The 17,087-nt window shown below is 66.9% G+C and overlaps 3 protein-coding genes across 3 annotated transcripts; 1 reads left to right on the forward strand and 2 right to left on the reverse strand.

The window, feature by feature from the left end:
- Nucleotides 1-1,709: 1,709 nt before the first annotated feature.
- TMEM101 (transmembrane protein 101) lies at nt 1,710-4,805 on the reverse strand. Its single transcript, XM_086766768.1, has 4 exons — nt 4,669-4,805; nt 3,264-3,444; nt 3,014-3,160; nt 1,710-2,043 (listed from the first exon to the last, which is right to left on the reverse strand). The coding sequence occupies exons 1-4, from the start codon at nt 4,803-4,805 to the stop codon at nt 1,735-1,737; spliced, it is 774 nt and encodes a 257-aa protein (XP_086622894.1). The 3' UTR covers nt 1,710-1,734.
- A 158-nt stretch (nt 4,806-4,963) lies between these two features.
- LSM12 (LSM12 homolog) lies at nt 4,964-13,574 on the reverse strand. The gene is made up of 5 exons (XM_086766711.1): nt 13,418-13,574; nt 9,464-9,597; nt 6,548-6,657; nt 6,177-6,303; nt 4,964-6,085 (listed from the first exon to the last, which is right to left on the reverse strand). The coding sequence occupies exons 1-5, from the start codon at nt 13,536-13,538 to the stop codon at nt 5,993-5,995; spliced, it is 585 nt and encodes a 194-aa protein (XP_086622837.1). The 5' UTR covers nt 13,539-13,574; the 3' UTR covers nt 4,964-5,992.
- Nucleotides 13,575-13,818: 244 nt separating this feature from the next.
- Nucleotides 13,819-16,881, forward strand: G6PC3 (glucose-6-phosphatase catalytic subunit 3). The gene is made up of 7 exons (XM_086766714.1): nt 13,819-13,882; nt 14,689-14,915; nt 15,269-15,375; nt 15,631-15,721; nt 16,016-16,134; nt 16,246-16,387; nt 16,492-16,881. Exons 2-7 carry the CDS (start codon nt 14,698-14,700, stop codon nt 16,841-16,843), a joined length of 1,029 nt encoding a protein of 342 aa, XP_086622840.1. The 5' UTR covers nt 13,819-13,882; nt 14,689-14,697; the 3' UTR covers nt 16,844-16,881.
- The last annotated feature ends 206 nt before the right edge of the window (nt 16,882-17,087 follow it).

Below are 17,087 nucleotides of genomic sequence, written 5' to 3' on the forward strand. Positions count from 1 at the left end.
ACACGGCTCAGCAGAGACCCCCAGGGTGCCACCGGCCCGGCTGGGGGGACACGGCTCGGTGGGGACCCCCAGGGTGTCACCGGCTCGGCTGGGGGGGGTACACGGCTCGGTGGGGGGGGGACACGGCTCGGCGGGGACCCCCAGGGTGCCACCGGCCCAGCTGGGGGGGGTACACAGCTCGGTGGGGGGGGGGGACACGGCTCGGTGGGGGCCCCGCGGGAGGGGACACGGCTCGGTGGGGGCGCCCACGGTGGGGGGGGGACACGCTCCCCACTCCCGACCTGGCCGTCACCCTGACAAGCGGTGGGGGGGGGGGGGCACGGCTGGGGGCAGTGCCACCGCGGGGGTCCCGGACACGCGGGGGGCCCACGCCATGCGGTGCCCAACCCCACGGCAGCCTGGGCCGGGGCTGAGCCCCCCCCCACAAGCCCAGGGTGGGGGGCGCTGAGCGCAGCCCCCCCCTCCCAGCCCAGCACCTTTCACGTCCCCGCTAACGAAGGCCAATTAGCGCTAACGACGGCAGCGCTAATTGGATCGATGGGGGCTGCGGGACTGCGGTCCGGGCGGCCCCCCCCCGGCACGGAGCAGACCCCCCCCCCGGGGTTGGGGGGCGGGGGGAAGCGGGGGGGGGGGCAAGGCTTTCTGCACCATTTCCCCCAGTGCCAGCAAACAGCCACTTTCCAAAGGTCACCGGGTGCCTCTGCCAGCGGGGGGGGGTGGGTGACACCCGCCCCCCCACCCCGAGCAGGGTGAGGGGCAGGGGGGGGGCACCCAAAGGGGGACGGGGCAGGGGGTGCCCACTGTGTGCAGGGGAGGAGGGGCTGAAGGCGCATCGCTGGAGCACCCCCCCCACACACAGACCGGGGTGGAGGGGGGGGTCCCGGGAGGGTGAGGAGCCCCCACGCCCCCCCCTTCCCCGAAGCCGGGGGTGCGGGACGGAAAGGCGCGGGCAGAGCAAACAGGGCCCTGCCGCTCCCCCCCCCCCCCGCGCTTTATGGCCCCCGGTTCCGCCGGAGGCACTTTAGGGGCCACGCGTGGCCCCCCCCCGTTCCCCCCCCCTCCCGGAGGGAGGAAGGCCCTTATCAGCCCCCTGTTTGCTTTTCCACCGCCCAGCCGGGGCCGGGGGGGGCGCGGGGGGGGGACAATGACACACGCCTGGGTGGGTGGCAGGACGGGGACGGCGAGGACGTGGCCTGTGGGGACACCTGGGTGCTGCCCCCCCCACCGCACCCCACCCCACCCACCCCACCGCACCCCGTCAAAGCGGCGGGGCCCGAGCACCCCCCGAGGTAAAAGATTTGGGGTTTCACCAGTAAAAATACACCCGAGGTGGGGGGGGGGAGGGACGGGACACACCTCAGTGGGTGGGGGACACCTCAGAAGGGGGGGGGGCACACCTCGGCGGGGGCGGGGGGGGCCCGGCCACGCAGCGGCCAGAGCAGAACCCCCCCGCCCCATCCTCGGCCAAAATTATCAAATATTTACAAATTAAAAAAAAAATAAAAATAAAAAAGCGGTGATTATTTAAAAAAACCACCCCCCCGCCCGCCCCCCCCCAATCCCCCCCCCCCGTCCTCCGCCAAAATTATCAAACATTTACAAACTGAAAAAAAAAAAAAAAAGAATAAATAGCGGTGATTATTTAAAAAAACCAACCCCCCCCACCCACCCCCCTAGCTCCCCCCACCCAATCCCCCCCCGGCGGGGGTGGGGGGGGGAGGGTGAGGGGGGGTCTCAACCGTCGGTGGCCAGGATGACGACGGCTCCGAAAATCCCCACGTTCTGCCCGATGAGTTTCATCTGGTTCCAGAACTCCACGCGCCGCCCCTCGTGCCAGTAGCCGACGTTGGCGTCGACCAGGAGGATGGCGAGCGGCAGCAGCACCGCCAGCACCTGCGCCGCCGCCCGCACGTAGCAGCCCGAGAGGAAGGCGAGGGCCAGGAGGCCGTAGAGGATGAAGAGCAGCTGCAGGGCCAGTTCCCCCCCCAGGAGGTGGTTCAGGTAGGCCAGGCGATCCTCCTTGCTGTGCTGTAGGGAGTAGGCCTGGAGTGGGGGGGGACACACACACATAAACGGAGCGCAGGGGGGGAGGAGGAGGAGGAGGAGGCGCTCGTGCGTTTCGTCCCTCCGCGGAGGGAAACGTCGGGGTGGGGGGTGTGGGGTGGGGGGGCAGGAGGTGGGTGCGGCGCCCGAAGTAGAGAGGGGATCGTCTCACGTGCCGCCGCTGCGCCCCCCCCCCCACACCCAGGTCGCAGGGCGGGGGACAGGAGGTGGCTGTGGGCCCCAAAGTGGAGAGTGGACCCCCCCACCGTGCCCCTCCACCCCCAGGACAGGAGGTGGCTGTGGGCCCCAAACTGGAGAGTGGACCCCCCCAGCTCCCAGGGTGGGGGACAAGAGGTGGCTGTGGCCCCCAAAGCAGAGAGCAGACCCCCCCACCGTGCCCCTCAGCCCCCAGGGCGGGGGACAGGAGGTGGCTGCAGCCCCCAAACTGGAGAGTAGACCCCCCCAGCTCCCAGGGTGGGGGACAAGAGGTGGCTGTGGGCCCCAAACTGGAGAGTGGACCCCCCCACCGTGCCCCTCAGCCCCCAGGGCGGGGGACAGGAGGTGGCTGCAGCCCCCAAACTGGAGAGTGGACCCCCCCCAGCCCCCAGAGTGGGGAACAGGAGGTGGCTGTGGCCCCCAAATTGGAGAGTGGACCCCCCCACCGTGCCCCCCCACCCCCAGGGAGGGGGACAAGAGCTGGTTGTGGCCCCCAAAGTGGGGAGCAGACCCCCACACTGCACCCCCCAGCCCCCAGGGTGAGGAACAAGAGGTGGCTGCAGCCCCCAAAGTGCGGAGCAGACCCCCACACCCTCCCCTCAGCCCCCCAGCGCAGGGCCACGAGAACCCGCCGCGGCCCCCGGAGCGCAGATCGGCCCCCCCCAGCCCCCAAGGCTGGGGGGCAGGAGGCGGCCGCCGTCCCTCGAGGGAAGAGAAGCCCCCCCCCGTGCCGCGCCCCCCCCCCGCGCCGTACCTGGCAGATGAGGTAGATGCCGAGGAAGACCTGCCCCGTGGACTGCAGCGAGCGGCTGCGCGGCTTCTGCCGGTACAGCTCGCCCGCGCCGCTCGCCAGGATGAGGAACCCGCCGATGATGGCGATGGTCCGGGAGTACATCCGCACCTTGAGGGGGGGGGTCAGCGTCACTAAAATGCCCCCCCCCCACCCCTTCCTGGGGCTGGCGGGGATGGGGGAGGCTCTTGGAGGGGAGGGGGGGGGGTCTCACCTTCAGCCAGTCGCCGTAGTGGCCGTGGCCGCCGACGTGGGCGGCGTAGGTGGCCACGGCGAGCTGCAGCGCGGCGCCCAGGGCGAACCAGCGGCGCTTCACCCCGAAGGACATGAAGCTGGCGCAGAGCACGGCCACCCCCATGTCCACGTACAGGTAGGGCACGGGGATGTCCGGCTTCCTGGGGGGGGGGGCCGGGGGGGGGGCAGCTGCGGCACTGCGCCCCCAGCTCCACAAAACCCCACTCCCCCCGCCCGCCAAGCTGCCCCCCCCGGCTCGTCCCGCAGCCCCTGACCCCGACACAGCCCTGTCCTGGCCACACAGAGCCCTCCCTGCGCCCCCCCCAGCCCCACATTTACCCCCAGAGCCCCCCGGCCACCCCACACTTCACTGGGCCCCCCAGCCCCACACCTTCCCCAGACCCTCAAAGCCCCACATCTGCCCCAGACCCCCCCCCATAACCAGCTCTCCCGGCCCCACACTTAACCCCGGAGCCCCCCCAGCCACCCCACACTTCACCGGCCCCCCCCAGCCCCACACCAACCCCCCAAGGCCATCACGGCCCCAGGAGCCCCCCCAGCCACCCCACACTTGCCCCAACTTCCCCCGTCGCCCCAGATACCCCCAGCCCCACACTTACCCCAAGAGCCCCCCCAGCCCCACACCTTCCCCAGTCCCCCCAGCCCCACATCTGCCCCAGACCCCCCCCTCATAGCCAGCCCTCCCAGCCCCACACTTAACCCCAGAGCCCCCCCAGCCACCCCACACTTCACCGGCCCCCCCAGCCCCACATTTACCCCAGGAGCCCCCCCAGCCGTCCCGCACTTGCCCCAACCTCCCCCGTCACCCCAGATTCCCCCAGCCCCACACTTACCCCAAGACCCCCCCAGCCCCACACTTCACCGGCCCCCCCAGCCCCACACCAGCACCCCAAGGCCATCACGGCCCCAGGGCCTCCCCCAGCCCCACATTTACCCCAGGAGCCCCCCAGCCGTCCCACACTTCACCAGCCCCCTCAGCCCCACACCTACCCCAGGAGCCCCCTCATACCCAGCCCCCCCAACCCCACACCAACCCCCCAAGGCCATCACGGCCCCAGGGCCTCCCCCAGCCCCACATTTACCCCAGGAGCCCCCCAGCCGTCCCACACTTAACCAGTCCCCTCAGCCCCACACCTACCCCAGGAGCCCCCCCATACCCAGCCCCCCCAACCCCACACCAACCCCCCAAGGCCATCACGGCCCCAGGGCCTCCCCCAGCCCCACATTTACCCCAGGAGCCCCCCCGGCTGTCCCGCACTTGCCCAAACCTCCCCGTCGCCCCAGATCCCCCCAGCCCCTCCCAGCCCCTCACGCACCGCAGGCCCCGCACCCTCCCCCAGCCCCAGGCCCGCCCCGCCCCGCACCGGCGGCCGTCGGCGCGCTCGGCGCAGAGCAGCAGCCCGCTGAAGCAGTGCCAGAAGGGAAAGCGGGTGAGCAGGACCCCGCCGCCCGCCGTCAGCAGCCGCAGCGCCCGCCGCCGCCAGCCGCGGCCCGCCGCCATCGCCGCCAGGCCGGAAGTGCCAACCCCGCGCCGGAAGCCCCGCCCATCAACCCCGCTCGCCGTAAGCCACGCCCACCGAGGGGGAAACCCCGCCCCTAAGCGCCACACGCCCCGCCCCCTCCGCGCAAGCCCCGCCCCCAGAGGGCCAGAGACGGGTGATGGTTAAAAAAATTTCGGGTTTTATTGTTTTTTTTTTTTTGCTAAACAATACTAAAAAATTTTCCTTTCTTTTTTTTTTTTTAATTTTTTTTTTTTTAATTATTTTTAACTCCTCTAAAGGCAGGGCTTGAATTGTTTGATTTTGATCCATTTATTTAAAAAAAAAAAAAACAAAACAAAACAAAAAAAAAAAGGGGTGGGGGGAGGATCATGGCAAAAAAAAAAAAAAAAAGGCAAAATAAAAAATTAAGGAAAAAAAAAAGTAAAAAAAGGGGAAAAAAAAAAAAAAGGGGGAAATAAAGGGGAAAAAAAAAAAAAAACCAAACCCAAACGCAGGGCCTGGCGCGGTCCTGGGTGGGGCTGGGGGGCAGGGAGGGTTTTTTTGCCACGATCCTGGTTGGAGAGAACTGCTAGAAGCAGAAAATATTTAAAGAACATTTTAATATATATCCATATATATATTTAAAGATAAGAAAAATAAGACAAATTCAAGCCTTGCCCTGTGCAAACAAAATTAAAACGAGACCGCGCTGGTCACAAGGGTCCCGGCTCGGCCACCGCAGTCAGCTCGTTACTTTTATTTTTGGAGGGGTTCGCGGGGAGGGGGGAGATCCTCCCACGGGACTGGCAGAGAGGGGAGGGACACAGGGTGACAGAGCCCCTCTGAAAAAAAAAAAAAATAAAATAAAGCGGGGGGGGGTGTCGGCAGAAGGGGAAGAGAGAGGAAAAGAAAGGTCAAAAAATAAAAGTAAGGAAGTCTGACTGGCCGGTGGGAAAGAAAACATGGCGGACAAAAGAAAGTCTGTTAGTCAAGTAATGCTCGAGCTTTTAAATTATTCTCTTTTCTCGTTCGTTTTAAAGTCTAAGGTTTGGAATCGCTTGAGCTCCCCATGAAGGAGCTCTGAAGGAAGGAAAAAAAAAAAAAAAAAAAAAAAAAAAAGGAAATAAAAGTCGCAACCCCCCCTCCGGCGCCGCCCTCCCGTCTCCCTCTCCGGCGGCCGGGCGGGGGGCGGCGGGGGCGTCGGGCCTCAGGACGAGAGGGAGGTCTCCTTCTGTGTCTGCTGTGCTTGTGAACGCTGCATTACCTTTTGGCTTTCCACGTCTCGAAAATGTTTCTCCACCTGCCAGGGCGGGACGGAGAGGGGTTAGCGAGGAGGTGGGGGACCAGGGGGTGCGGCACCCTCCCGGCGTCCCACCGCAGCCCCTACTCACTATTTTGCGTACGTGACTCAGCGCGCTCCCCTCTTTGCCTTTACAGTTTTCCACTTGGTAGGGAGGGGCGATGACGACTTCTTCCATCACGACTATGTTCTTCTCCTGCCATTTACAGTCTTTAATGCTGCAGAAAAAAGGTAAAAAAATAAAATAAAATAAAATAAAATAAAAAGGATCAGCCGCGCTTTCTGTGTGTCCCCCCCCCGGCCCCCTCCGACAGCCACCCTCCGCCCCACGGACGCGATGCGGGTGCGGAAAAACCAACCCCCGAAAGAGAGGGGCGCGAGCCGGCGGTTCCGGCTGGGACGCGCTGCCGGCGATCCCAAGGGATCGGGCTACGCGGGGGGGGCGCGGGGGGGCCGACTCACGTCTTATGGATGGTCTGGAAGAGCTGCTGCCCCTCCAGAGAGACACCAGCGCTAATCGCGTACGCCTGGCTCATCTTCTCCTCCTTCTCCGTCCGCGCTTTGTTGGCAAGCTGGAGGGGAGACAGAGCGGGAGCGGGGCTCAGCGTCGCCCGAGCGGCCGCGGGTCCCGCCCTCTGATGTTTTAGGGACGCGGGCGCCGTCTTTTCGCACCCCCCCGTCCCCCGTTCGGGCGCAGGGAGGGGAATGAGACGCACAAGCATCGCCGTCCTCTCTGCCTTTTCTGAATTAATTACGGCGTTTTCGGTTCAAACCGCCTCTGCCCCTCGCGGTTTACTCGAGGGAACTGGGCATTTGGGAGTCACGCTGTCAGGCGCGGGGAAGCACGACGATGCCGGCGCGATCCCGGAGCAGGGAGGGGAAACCCCAGCCCCGGCGTCCCCCCGCGTCAAATCCGGCGGGAGGAGAAGGAGCTGCAGCCGCCGGGAGGCCGGGGACGGGCAGGCGGCGCTGGACCAGCGCCTTTCGCAGGCTGGAGCTGCCGCAGTGGCAGAGCCACATTAGCATTGCCACCCACGCCGGCCTTCCTCTTCCTCCTCCTCCTCCCCGGAACAGCCCCACGCCTGCACCCCCCCCCCCCCCCCGCCAAGCCAGGCTGGCTCTCTCCGTCCCGCGCGAGGACGGCGTCACCCTGTCGAAAGCCCGAGCTGTCAGGGAGCGGGGACGCGTTTTGTGGCAAGTAACGCCCGTGAGGGCCAGGTTTCCGCCTCACGGCTAGCCCGTCTCCTGAAACGGTAGCCACGGGGCCGGCGCAGCCCCGCTCTCCGCGCCCAGGGGCGCCGGGCTCGCTGCAGCGGCGTTCGGCTGCTGGCCGCGCGCTCCCCAGCCTCCTGGTTGAGCGAGGCAAGCCTTCACAGGGAGACGGGATCCCTTCCCGGCACACGCTGGCTCCCAAGCCACCCGTCCCGCTCCACGCCGGAATTGCTCTCTCCAAGAACGCCAGTCCAGCTTCCAAACTGGTTTGTAAGACTGGGCGCCGTGTTCCCCAGTAACTTCCCCGCATCCCGGTGACCCACGCAACCGGCGTTCCCGGTTCCCAACCGGCTCCGGTGGCCTGCGCCAAGGCTTTGGGAACAGCCCGGCGAGGAGGCGGGCGACGAGAGGCCACCGCCATCAGCCCAGCGCCGTCACCTGGGGTCCCTTCGCTCCCATCTTCCCCCTGCAACGGGATGTGCTCTCCCTATCCGTCACCGCCAGCCTCGGACAAAAACCGGATCGGACGCGCCGAGCCTCCAAGTATTCAAAATCGCCCCCGCCGCACGGCTTCGCGCGCACCCGAAGGCGCCGGGGCTATCCGAGAGCCGGAGACGCACCTCGCGCGACGGCAGCGTGAACGAGGGAGTCGCTTCCCCGTTCGCGGCCGACGGAAAACGCGGCGCGCGGCAAGGCGAGGCGGCGAGGGCCGGCGAGCGCCGCGGCTCCCGGCCACCTCGTAGCGCCGAGCGCGGCGTACCCCAGGGGACGCGTCAACGCCGCCCCTCCGAAACCAGGCAGCTGACCGCTCTCCGCTCAGGACCAGGCAGCGAAGCAAAAGGCTGAGCATCTCCTGGGGGCTCTGCTCGTTTTCCAGAGCACCGCAAGCGTCCCTGCATCTCCCAGTATGACCAGTATCAGCTTGTCTACACTCCAGTCCTGCGGCACCAGGAGAGGCAACGCGGGTCAGAGCGGCGAGGAAAAACCCTCCTGTCGCTGGAGGTGGGGCTGTGCCCCACGCCGACTTCCATCCACTGAAGATTTGATTCGTTTTTCGACGAAGTCGATTCATTTCCCCCCCCCGCGCCAAACCCACAGCAATTATTCCGATGCCCGAAGGACGGAAGCAAGTACCTGAACTCACACCGGGGCGTTTCCCTCCCGGCACCGCCGCTCGGTGCGACTACAACGAACAGCCCCACCTTTTCGGCCGTCGTCGCATTCGAGAGCGCCGCCAACCCGCTCACCCGCCGAGAAGGAACCCGCGGGGGCTACGGACGCCCAGAGGGTGCCAGCCACGCGACACGGACCCGCGGGCACAGCCTGCCTGGCGGGAGAGGAGATTTCCCCGCGGGACAACCGAAAAGCCCCGCACCCAGCCCCATGCTGGCACCAAGGGTTCGGGTCACCGGGAATCGGAAGCCGTCCCCTTCCAGAAGGATGTATAAAAAGCGGTTCCTCAAAACTTCACTGCTCCCGCCCGTTCCCCTGCCGTCTGCCTTCACCCCAAAATTGTTTCGTTTCCAAAGTGACCAACAGCCAGGCAGAAAGGGGGCTGCGGGCGGAGAGGGCGCCCAGCCAAGCACCAACCTCCGCCGGCATCACCCACGGGAGCACGAGAAGCGTTCCAGCACCTTAACCCGGAATTGTGAGAGCACCCAGGAGCAGCACAGGCTCGGGTAAGCAGAGCACCAGCGTCAGCCGTGCCCGTCCTCTCCGGAAGGTTTGGATTCGAGCGCTCCAGTCACTTGCTGCCAAGGGAAGAACCTGCGGCTCCATCCTCCCTTCGCTCCGGCCAGCGAAGCCTCACGACCCCCAGCAAAGGCGCAGGGGCCGCCGCAGCGCCAGGAGGATGGAGATCGCTGGACTTTTCCCGAGAGAAAAGGCGCTTTGCAGCCCCAAAATTACTAAAAACACCCCAGAGGCTGAAATTCCCACTCAGCGTTTCAGGTAGCAACCTGCATCCGCTTGCCAGCAGAGAAATCGGCGTTTACTCCCGCGGAGCGGCCTCCGACGCGGGGCAGAGGCATCGGCTGAGCCGCCAGCGCTTTAACGGGAGGGCGCAGCATCCCCCCAGGAGCGCGCCGGGAAGTCCGGGCACGCCGGAGCGAACGCGGCGCAAACGCGGGCCACCCCGTCCCCACGCGAGCGAGGGCAGGTTCTCACCTTGCTAACGTTGAGCGAAGCTAAAGGAGGAGGCGTTTCCGTGCGGTCGTTAATTATTTCCACTTCTGAAACGTACTGTAAGTTTACAAGCAGGATATCTGCGTGATTAGGCTTTCCACTGGAAGAGGGGCATTCTGGAGGGGAAAAAACCGTTAAGGAAAACAAAACCAGACGGAGACGTTTCCGGACCGGAGGCACAGAGCTGCCCGGCAGCGAACCAGGAGAGCGGTCGGTTTTCAGCGGCGTCCCCCACCGCCCCCCGTCCCCGCTCGGCCGAGCGCGGGGTGGTTTATCCCGTAACTACCTCCTCCCGCAGCGGCAGCTCCCCGGGAGCGGGTGGAAGAGGAGCTACTGGGAAGATTCCCCAGGAAAAGCCCCCTCGCCCTCGCGGCCCCTCAAACACGGCGAGGTTTGGCGCGGTCGGTATCGCGGCGCGACTGGGAGGTGTAAATGAGACAACAGCGCGCCACCCCCAGAAAAAATAATAATAATAATTAAAAAAAATAAATAAAATAAAATAAAAAAGCCGCCCTTCCAGAGCTGACACGAATCCCTGCGCAATCCGTTCCCCGGGAGGCCGCATCGCTAGCCGTCCGCTCCCTCAGCTGCCGGAGGGAGCGGGGAGCACGGCGCAGAGAGCCTCTTCCACACCCCAGCTGCCTCCTCCTCCTCCTCCTCCTCCTCCTCGGAAGAGACGCTCGCCGAGGTCACTTTTCCTCCCCTCCCGTCCCCACCGAGCCCGGCTACGCGGGTGAAGCCCTCTCTAGCAAACGCCTTTCAGTAAAGGAGGGAAAACCAAGGGAATTCCGGTCTCTTCCTTCGGGGGGATGAGACGGAGCATCCCAGGTTTTGGGAGGAAGAGCCAGGCTCGGGGCAAAGCTGGAACGGGAGCGCTCAGCGCTCCCCAGAGCGGCCCAACGCACCAAGCCAACCTGTTGGATACCGGCTGAGACTTTCCTGCAGCCCCTGCTCCGGCCTGGAGAACTTCCCCCACCCGAAACGCTCCAGCACGGACAGGAGCTCAGCCCGGGATGGGACCCCAGCCCCACACCCCCCCTGCAAAATTGCATCACGCCCAGGCGCCCCGCGGGGCTTTTCCCTTCGCGTTTCTCACGGACGCGGCCTCCGGGCACGAAGCCCTCTCACAGCTCCTCCACCGCTCGCTCCAGAACTCGCCCCTGGCCGCTTCCAGCCCCCTTCCTCAATTTTCGTCTGCCCCTCTCCCCTTTCGCTTTCCCCGGAGCGGCAGGTTAAACCCAAGAGCACGTCCTCGTGCACGCACGTACGTATTTAGGTTTTAAGCCCCCAAGCGCTGCCTTCCCACCTCCCCTCCACCCAAAGCCCGGGGCAGCCCCAGACCCCCACCCCCTCCTCAGCCCCTAGCCCCGCCCCCCAGGAGGGCTCCCCAAATCTCTCCTAACCCCACCAGCCGCTCTCGACCCCCAGAGGGCCTTGCCTTGCTGCTGTGGTCTCCCCTTAAATGCCCACAGGCCCACCGAGAGCTCTCCCTGCCACCCCAAACCCCACAGGGTGCCCCTGCCCCCCCCCAAAGCCTCCCCTAACTCCCCCCCAGCCCCCTATGGAGCTACTCACCCCCCCAGCTCCCCGCAGGACTCCCCTCCAGAAACCCTCCCTATATGGCACCCACTCCCAATAACCCCACTACAGGGCTCCCCAAGAACCCCACTCTGGGGGCTCCTCACTCCCCCAAAACCTTCCTACAGGGCACTCGACTCCCCCCCCAGTAACCCCACTCTAGCGCAGCCCACTCCCCCTCAATAACCCCACTAAAGGGCTCCTCACTCCCCCCAAAAACCAGCCTACGTGGTGCCCCACTCCCCCCAAAACCTCTCCATAGGGCACCCCACTTCTCTCCCATTAACCCCACTACAGGGCTCCTCACCCCCCCCCAAACCTGGCTATAGTGCACCCCACCCCTCCCCAAAAATCCCACTAAAGGGCTCCCCACAAAACCTCTCTGTAGGGAACCCCACTCGCTCATTAACCCTTCTGTGAGGCTCCTCAGGCCTCCCTAAAACTCCATATAGGGCACCCCACTTGCGCCCTGAACCCCACTACAGGGCTCCTCTTTCCCTCCCAAAGCCTCCTTATAGGGCACCCCAGGTCATCCCCAAAACCCCACACAGGGCTCCCCACTCCCCCCAAAACCTCCTCATAAGGTGCCCCACTCCCCCCTCACAAAACACCCTTACAGGGCTCCTCAATCCCCCCAAAATCTCCTCATAAGGTGCCCCACTCCCCCCCCATAACCCCATACAGGGCTCCTCGCTGCCCCCCAAACCTCCCTACACAGTACCCCCCTTCCCCCCTCACAAAAAAAAACCCCATACAAGGCTCCCCACTCCCCCCAAAACCTCCCTGCACAGTACTCCACTCCCCCCTCCAATAACCCCATACAGGGCTCCTCACTGCCCCCCAAATCTCCTCATAAGGTGCCCCACTTCCCCCCCAATAACCCCATACACAGCTCCTCACTGCCCCCCAAAACTCCCTACACAGTACCCCACTACCTCCTGACAGAAAACCCCACACAGGGCTCCTCCCTCCCCCCAAAACCTCCTCATAAGGTGCCTCACTCCCCCCCAATAACGCCACACAGGGCTCCCCACTGCCCCTAAACCTCCCTACACCGTGCCCCACTCCTCCCCCAATACCCCCATACAGAGCTCGCCACTCCCCCCCAATAACCCCACACAGGGCTCCTCACTGCCCCCCCAATCTCCCTACACAGTACCCCACTCCCCCCTCACAAAAAACCCGTGCAGGGCTCCTCAGTCCCCCCAAAACCTCCCTACACGGTCCCGCCCCCCCCCCATAACCCCATACACAGCTCCTCATTGTTCCCCAAACCCCCCCACTCAGCACCACACTCCCCCCTCACAAAAAAACCCCACACAGGGCTCCCCACTCCCCCAAAACCTCCTCATAAGGTGCCCCACTCCTCCCCAATAACCCCACACAAGGTTTCCTGCTCCCCCCCCAATATCTCCCTACGTGGTGCCTCACTCCCCCCCATAACCCCATACAGAGCTCGCCACTGCCCCCCAATAACCCCATACACAGCTCCTCACTGCCCCCCAAAGCCCCCACTCGGCACCACACTCCCCCCTCACAAAAAAAACCCACACAGGGCTCCTCAATCCCCCCAAAAACTCCTCATAAGGTGCCCCACTCCTCCCCCAATAACCCCACACAAGGTTCCCTGCTCCCCCCCCAATATCTCCCTACATGGTGCCTCACTCCCCCCCCCAGTAACCCCATACAGGGCTCCTCACTGCCCCCCAAACCCCCCCACACGGCACCGCACTCCCCCCTCACAAAAAAAACCCCACACAGGGCTCCTCAATCCCCCCAAAACCTCCCTACACGGTCCCGTGCCCCCCCAGTAACCCCACACAGGGCTCCCCAAACCCCCCCAAATCTCCCTACGCAGTACCCCACTCCCCCCCTCAAAAAAACTCACGCAGGGCTCCCCATTCCCCCAAAACCTCCCTACACGGTCCCGTCCCCCCCCAATAACCCCATACACAGCCCCTCACTGCCCCCCAAACCCCCCACACGGCACCGCACTCCCCCCCTCACAAAAAAACCCCACACAGGGCTTCCCCCCCCCCAACCCCACACACAGCCCCTCACCGCCCCCCAAAACCCCCCCATAAGGCGTCCCACTCCCCCAAGACCCCCCCCCCCCAACCTCCCCTCTCCCCAGCACCACGCCACCCCCCCCCACCCCCCCTCCTCACCACTACCCCCCCCCACCCCCAGGCCTCCCCGCACCCCCCCCACCCCCCCTCACCCCCGCTCCCGGCTCCCCGGCGGCACAGGCCCGGGCGGGCCGCGGCGGGGAGGCGGAGGAGGAAGGGGGGGGGGGGGGGTGATTTGGGGGAGGCGGGGAGGGGGGGGGGGGGGGGCGGCCATTGCCGGAGGGGATACTGAGCGCCAGCATCTTGCTGGGGTAGTCGAAGGCGACGACCTCGCCCTGCAGGCGCTGCTCCTGGCAGGTGCGGCAGGACACCTGGCTGCCCACGCTGAAGTACTCGCCCGGCGCCGCCATTTTCTCTCCAGCCCGCAGCGGCCGCCGCGGCTCCGGGTTCGCCTCGGCCAGGCGCGGCGGGGGGGGGGGGGGAGGGAGGGGAGGGGAGGGGAGGGGCGGGGAAGGGAAGGAGGGAGGGGCGGAGCCTCCGGGAGACGTCACTGCGCGCGCGCGCGCGGGCGCGGCGCAAAAAAAAAAAAAAAAAAAAAAAAAAAAAGGGGGCGGGGTGACCTTGGCCGCTGAGGGAAGGGGGGGGGGGAGGAGTTTCTCGCTCCGCCCCCTTGCTCTTTCGCTTGGCCCTCCTGACGACCCGTAGCCGGCCGGCGCCGCGGGGGTTGCTGGGGAGTGTAGGCGGAAGAGGCCGGGTGAGAGCCGGGGGTGGGGGGTGGGGGAGTGATGCACGGCTGAGAGGGAGGAGCGGGGGGGGCGGTGAGGGGCCGGGGTGACAGGCATCCCTCTCGGGTACCCCCCGGCCCCATCGCGGCTGGGGGAGCGCCGCCGGGCGCCCCCCGGGAGGGCCAGGCCGCTCCAGCAGCCTCAGGCCTGGCCTCGGGAGACTACAGGGAGGCCGCGGGCCTGATCCAGGGAGGAGACCCCAAGGGAGACCCCAGGGACACCCCAGGCCTGGCCTAGGGAGACCTCAGGGAGACCCCCAAGGAGACCCCGGACCCGGCCTAGGGAGACCCCAGGGAGACCCCAGGCCCGGCCTAGGGAGACCCCAGGGAGACCCCAGACCCAGCCTAGGGAGACCCCAAGGAGACCCCAGACCTGGCCTAGGGAGATCCCAGGCCTGCTCTAAGCCAGCCCGGGGCTCCCTGGGGCAGCCTGGCTGCCCCGTGAACCCCACATTGAGGCCCCCAGGATGGGGGTCAGCCCCGAGCGCCCCCTGAGCGCGGCCCTGCCCGGCTCTGCCCCTCAGCATGCAGCCCCACGCGCAGGGCGACGCTGCCCGGCGCCGCCACCCCCCGCCACGGATATCTGGCGAGGGCTGGGAGGTGCCGAGCGGCGGGGATGCGAAGGCTGACAGTCCTTCGCGGCCAAACTTCAGGCGGCGAAGCTCCCTGAAGCCGTGCCAGCGCCGGCATCGCGCGCCGGGGTCACAGCGAGCGCGGGAGCGCCAGGCCGGCACGGCGCCGGGGCCCGAGCGCTAACGCTGCCTCTCTCCCTCCAGCCCGCCGCCATGGAAGCCCTGCACGCCGCCGGGATCCGCTTCGCAGAGGCGCTGCAGTCCGGGCCGCCCTGGCTGGAAAAATTCTGGATCTCGGTGACCTCCCTGGCCGATCCCAAATCCGTCTTCACCGTCTGTTTCCCTCTCGCCTATTTTCTCGACCGCAAGGTGGGGGTGTCGGTGCTGTGGATCGGCCTGCTGTCGGAGTGGCTCAACGTGGTCCTCAAATGGTGAGGGGGAGAGCCGGGAGCCGCAGGGTCCCTGTCGCGCCCGCCGACACCCCGCGAGCTGCGCGGTGGCACCCTCCCGACAGCGGAAACGCAACCGCGGGCACCGCTCGGCGCGCGGAGACGCGTGGCCGCTCTGTGCCTACGCCGCGCTGGAGGCGTGCGGAGTTTCCGCGGCTCACCTGAGCCGCGGTGACGCATCTGCCGGACCCTTACGGCAGAAAAAAAAAGCCCGGGAGTTGCAAAAACTTGCAGGGATCTTCCCTGCCTGCTGCCGGCTTCGGCCCGCGGATCCATGGGCGCGGATGGCGAAGGCGCCGGGCCGTTCACTGCTGCGTGGTTTCTCTCCGCGCCAGGTTTTTATTCGGGGAGCGCCCGTTCTGGTGGGTCCACGAGTCCGGGCTCGTCGGCAAGGAGCTGGTCACGCTGCGCCAGTTCCCCGTCTCCTGCGAAGCGGGACCGGGTGAGTTTCGGGCGTAAGCTTTTCCTCGGATCCCGGGATCCCGTCCGGGCGGGAACGCTACGGCCAGGGCGATGCGCCGAGCGGGAAAGCCGTTCGTCAGCCAACGCGAACGAGCGCGGGGCCGGGACGCCCGCGGGACGGTCTGCCGGCGTTCCTGCCTGGGATTTTTTTTTGGGGGGCGGGTGCCCGTCGTCCGCCCCGCTGGGACGCGCTCCGCTCCCCGCCGCTCCAGCGTCCCGCGCTTCCCCTCCGCAGGGAGCCCCTCCGGCCACTGCATGATCACGGGGGCAGCCCTCTGGCCGCTCGTCACCGCGCTGACCGCGCTGGCGTCCGGGCGCTCCGCGAGGTGAGTCCCGGGGCGGGGAACCTCTTGGAAACCTCCGAAGCGTGGTTTATTTTTATTTTTTGGAAGGGAGGAACGCGATGTGGACCCCTTCCCCGGCGCGCGGCAGCCGCGGAGGACGCGGGGAGGACGCCGTCCCCTCGCAGCGGGGAGCACAGCTCTGCCTGCCCCAGAGACCCCCGCAGAGCCCCCCCAGCTGCTTTTTTCGGGGTGGTTTTTTTTTTTGCCGCCTTTGCTCATTCCTCCTCCCGAGCGGGGTTAAACCCGTCCGCGCCGCTGACCCGCCTTCCCTTCCAGCCTGGCGCTGAGGCTGAGCCCCTTGGTAGCCTACGCCCTGCTCCTGCTAGCCGTGGGGCTCTCGAGGGTCTTCATCCTGGCCCACTTCCCCCATCAGGTGGTCGGCGGCATCCTGGCAGGTGAGCGAGGCTGGGGGAGGTGGGGGGGAAACGTTCAACCCCCCCCCCACGCCGCCCGGGGGGCGTTTTTGGGCACCTCGAGCCCCCATCCCGCCCGTCCTCGCCGCGCAGGGGCGGCGTTGGGCTGGGGGCTGCGGGCTCGCACGCCGGCCGCCCGCGCCCCGCCGTTCTTCGTGGCCACCGCGCTGGCCCTGCTGCTGGGCTCGCTGGCCCTGCACCGCCTGGTGATCGCCGCCGGCGTCGACATCGACTGGTGAGCGCCCCGGCGGCGGGGGCGGGTTTCGGGGGGTTCTTCCCCCGCGCCGGCGTGGGGCTAGCCCCCAGATTCGCCCCCCCAACCTCTCGCCTGGGCCGCAGGTCCATCCGCTTGGCCGCCAAATGGTGCTCCGACCCCGCCTGGCTCCGCCTCGACACCCGGCCCTTCGCCTCCGTCTGCCGCGACGCCGGCAGCGCCCTGGGCCTGGGCCTGGCCGCCGCCTTCCCCCCGCGCCGTGGGGGGCGGCTGGACCCCCGGCAGCGCCTGGCCGGCGCCGCGCTGGCTTTGCTGGCCGTGCAGGCCCTGCACCGGCTCCCGCAGCCCGCCGACGTGACGCTGTGGTACGGCGCCAGCTTCTTCAAGTACGCCGCGGGGCCCTGGCTGGTGGCGTCGCTCCTGCCCCGCCTCGTCCTCTCCCTCAGCCCCCCCGGGGGCTCCCCCCACGCCGCGTAGGGCTCCCCGCCGCGTTCCGGTGAGTCCCGTGCCCCCCCTCCTGGGGTGCCCTCCCTGGCTTCGCCCCTCCACGCCGGGAGGGCACCCGCCGTCCCCTCCCTGGGACCACGGGCCAGTTGTTCCACCCTCGTTACCCCTCCCCAGGGCAACGGGACCCCCTGCGGGCGCGGGGGGCAGAGCTGAGGGCGCCCCTGCGCCCAGCGGGTCTTGGGGGGCAGCACGGGGACACCCCCAGCCTTGGGGT

The sequence above is a fragment of the Chlamydotis macqueenii genome, chromosome 25, assembly GCF_036417535.1.
Source record: "Chlamydotis macqueenii isolate bChlMac1 chromosome 25, bChlMac1.mat, whole genome shotgun sequence".
NCBI lineage: Eukaryota > Metazoa > Chordata > Aves > Otidiformes > Otididae > Chlamydotis > Chlamydotis macqueenii.

Bases quoted from the DNA above. Each gene is read 5' to 3' on its own strand.
- TMEM101 (XM_086766768.1), bottom strand. From the start codon at position 4,805: ATGGCGGCGGGCCGCGGCTGGCGGCGGCGGGCGCTGCGGCTGCTGACG. The intron at 3,161-3,263 runs GTGAGACCCCCC...CCCCCCCTCAAG, and splicing joins ACTACGGCGACTGGCTGAAG to GTGCGGATGTACTCCCGGAC. The intron at 2,044-3,013 runs GTACGGCGCGGG...CCCCCACTCCAG, and splicing joins GCATCTACCTCATCTGCCAG to GCCTACTCCCTACAGCACAG.
- LSM12 (XM_086766711.1), bottom strand. From the start codon at position 13,538: ATGGCGGCGCCGGGCGAGTACTTCAGCGTGGGCAGCCAGGTGTCCTGC. The intron at 6,658-9,463 runs GTGAGAACCTGC...TCTCCCCTCCAG, and splicing joins CTTCGCTCAACGTTAGCAAG to CTTGCCAACAAAGCGCGGAC. The intron at 6,304-6,547 runs GTGAGTCGGCCC...TTTTTTCTGCAG, and splicing joins TTCCAGACCATCCATAAGAC to CATTAAAGACTGTAAATGGC.
- G6PC3 (XM_086766714.1), top strand. From the start codon at position 14,698: ATGGAAGCCCTGCACGCCGCCGGGATCCGCTTCGCAGAGGCGCTGCAG. The intron at 14,916-15,268 runs GTGAGGGGGAGA...TCTCCGCGCCAG, and splicing joins CTCAACGTGGTCCTCAAATG to GTTTTTATTCGGGGAGCGCC. The intron at 16,388-16,491 runs GTGAGCGCCCCG...CCTGGGCCGCAG, and splicing joins GCCGGCGTCGACATCGACTG to GTCCATCCGCTTGGCCGCCA.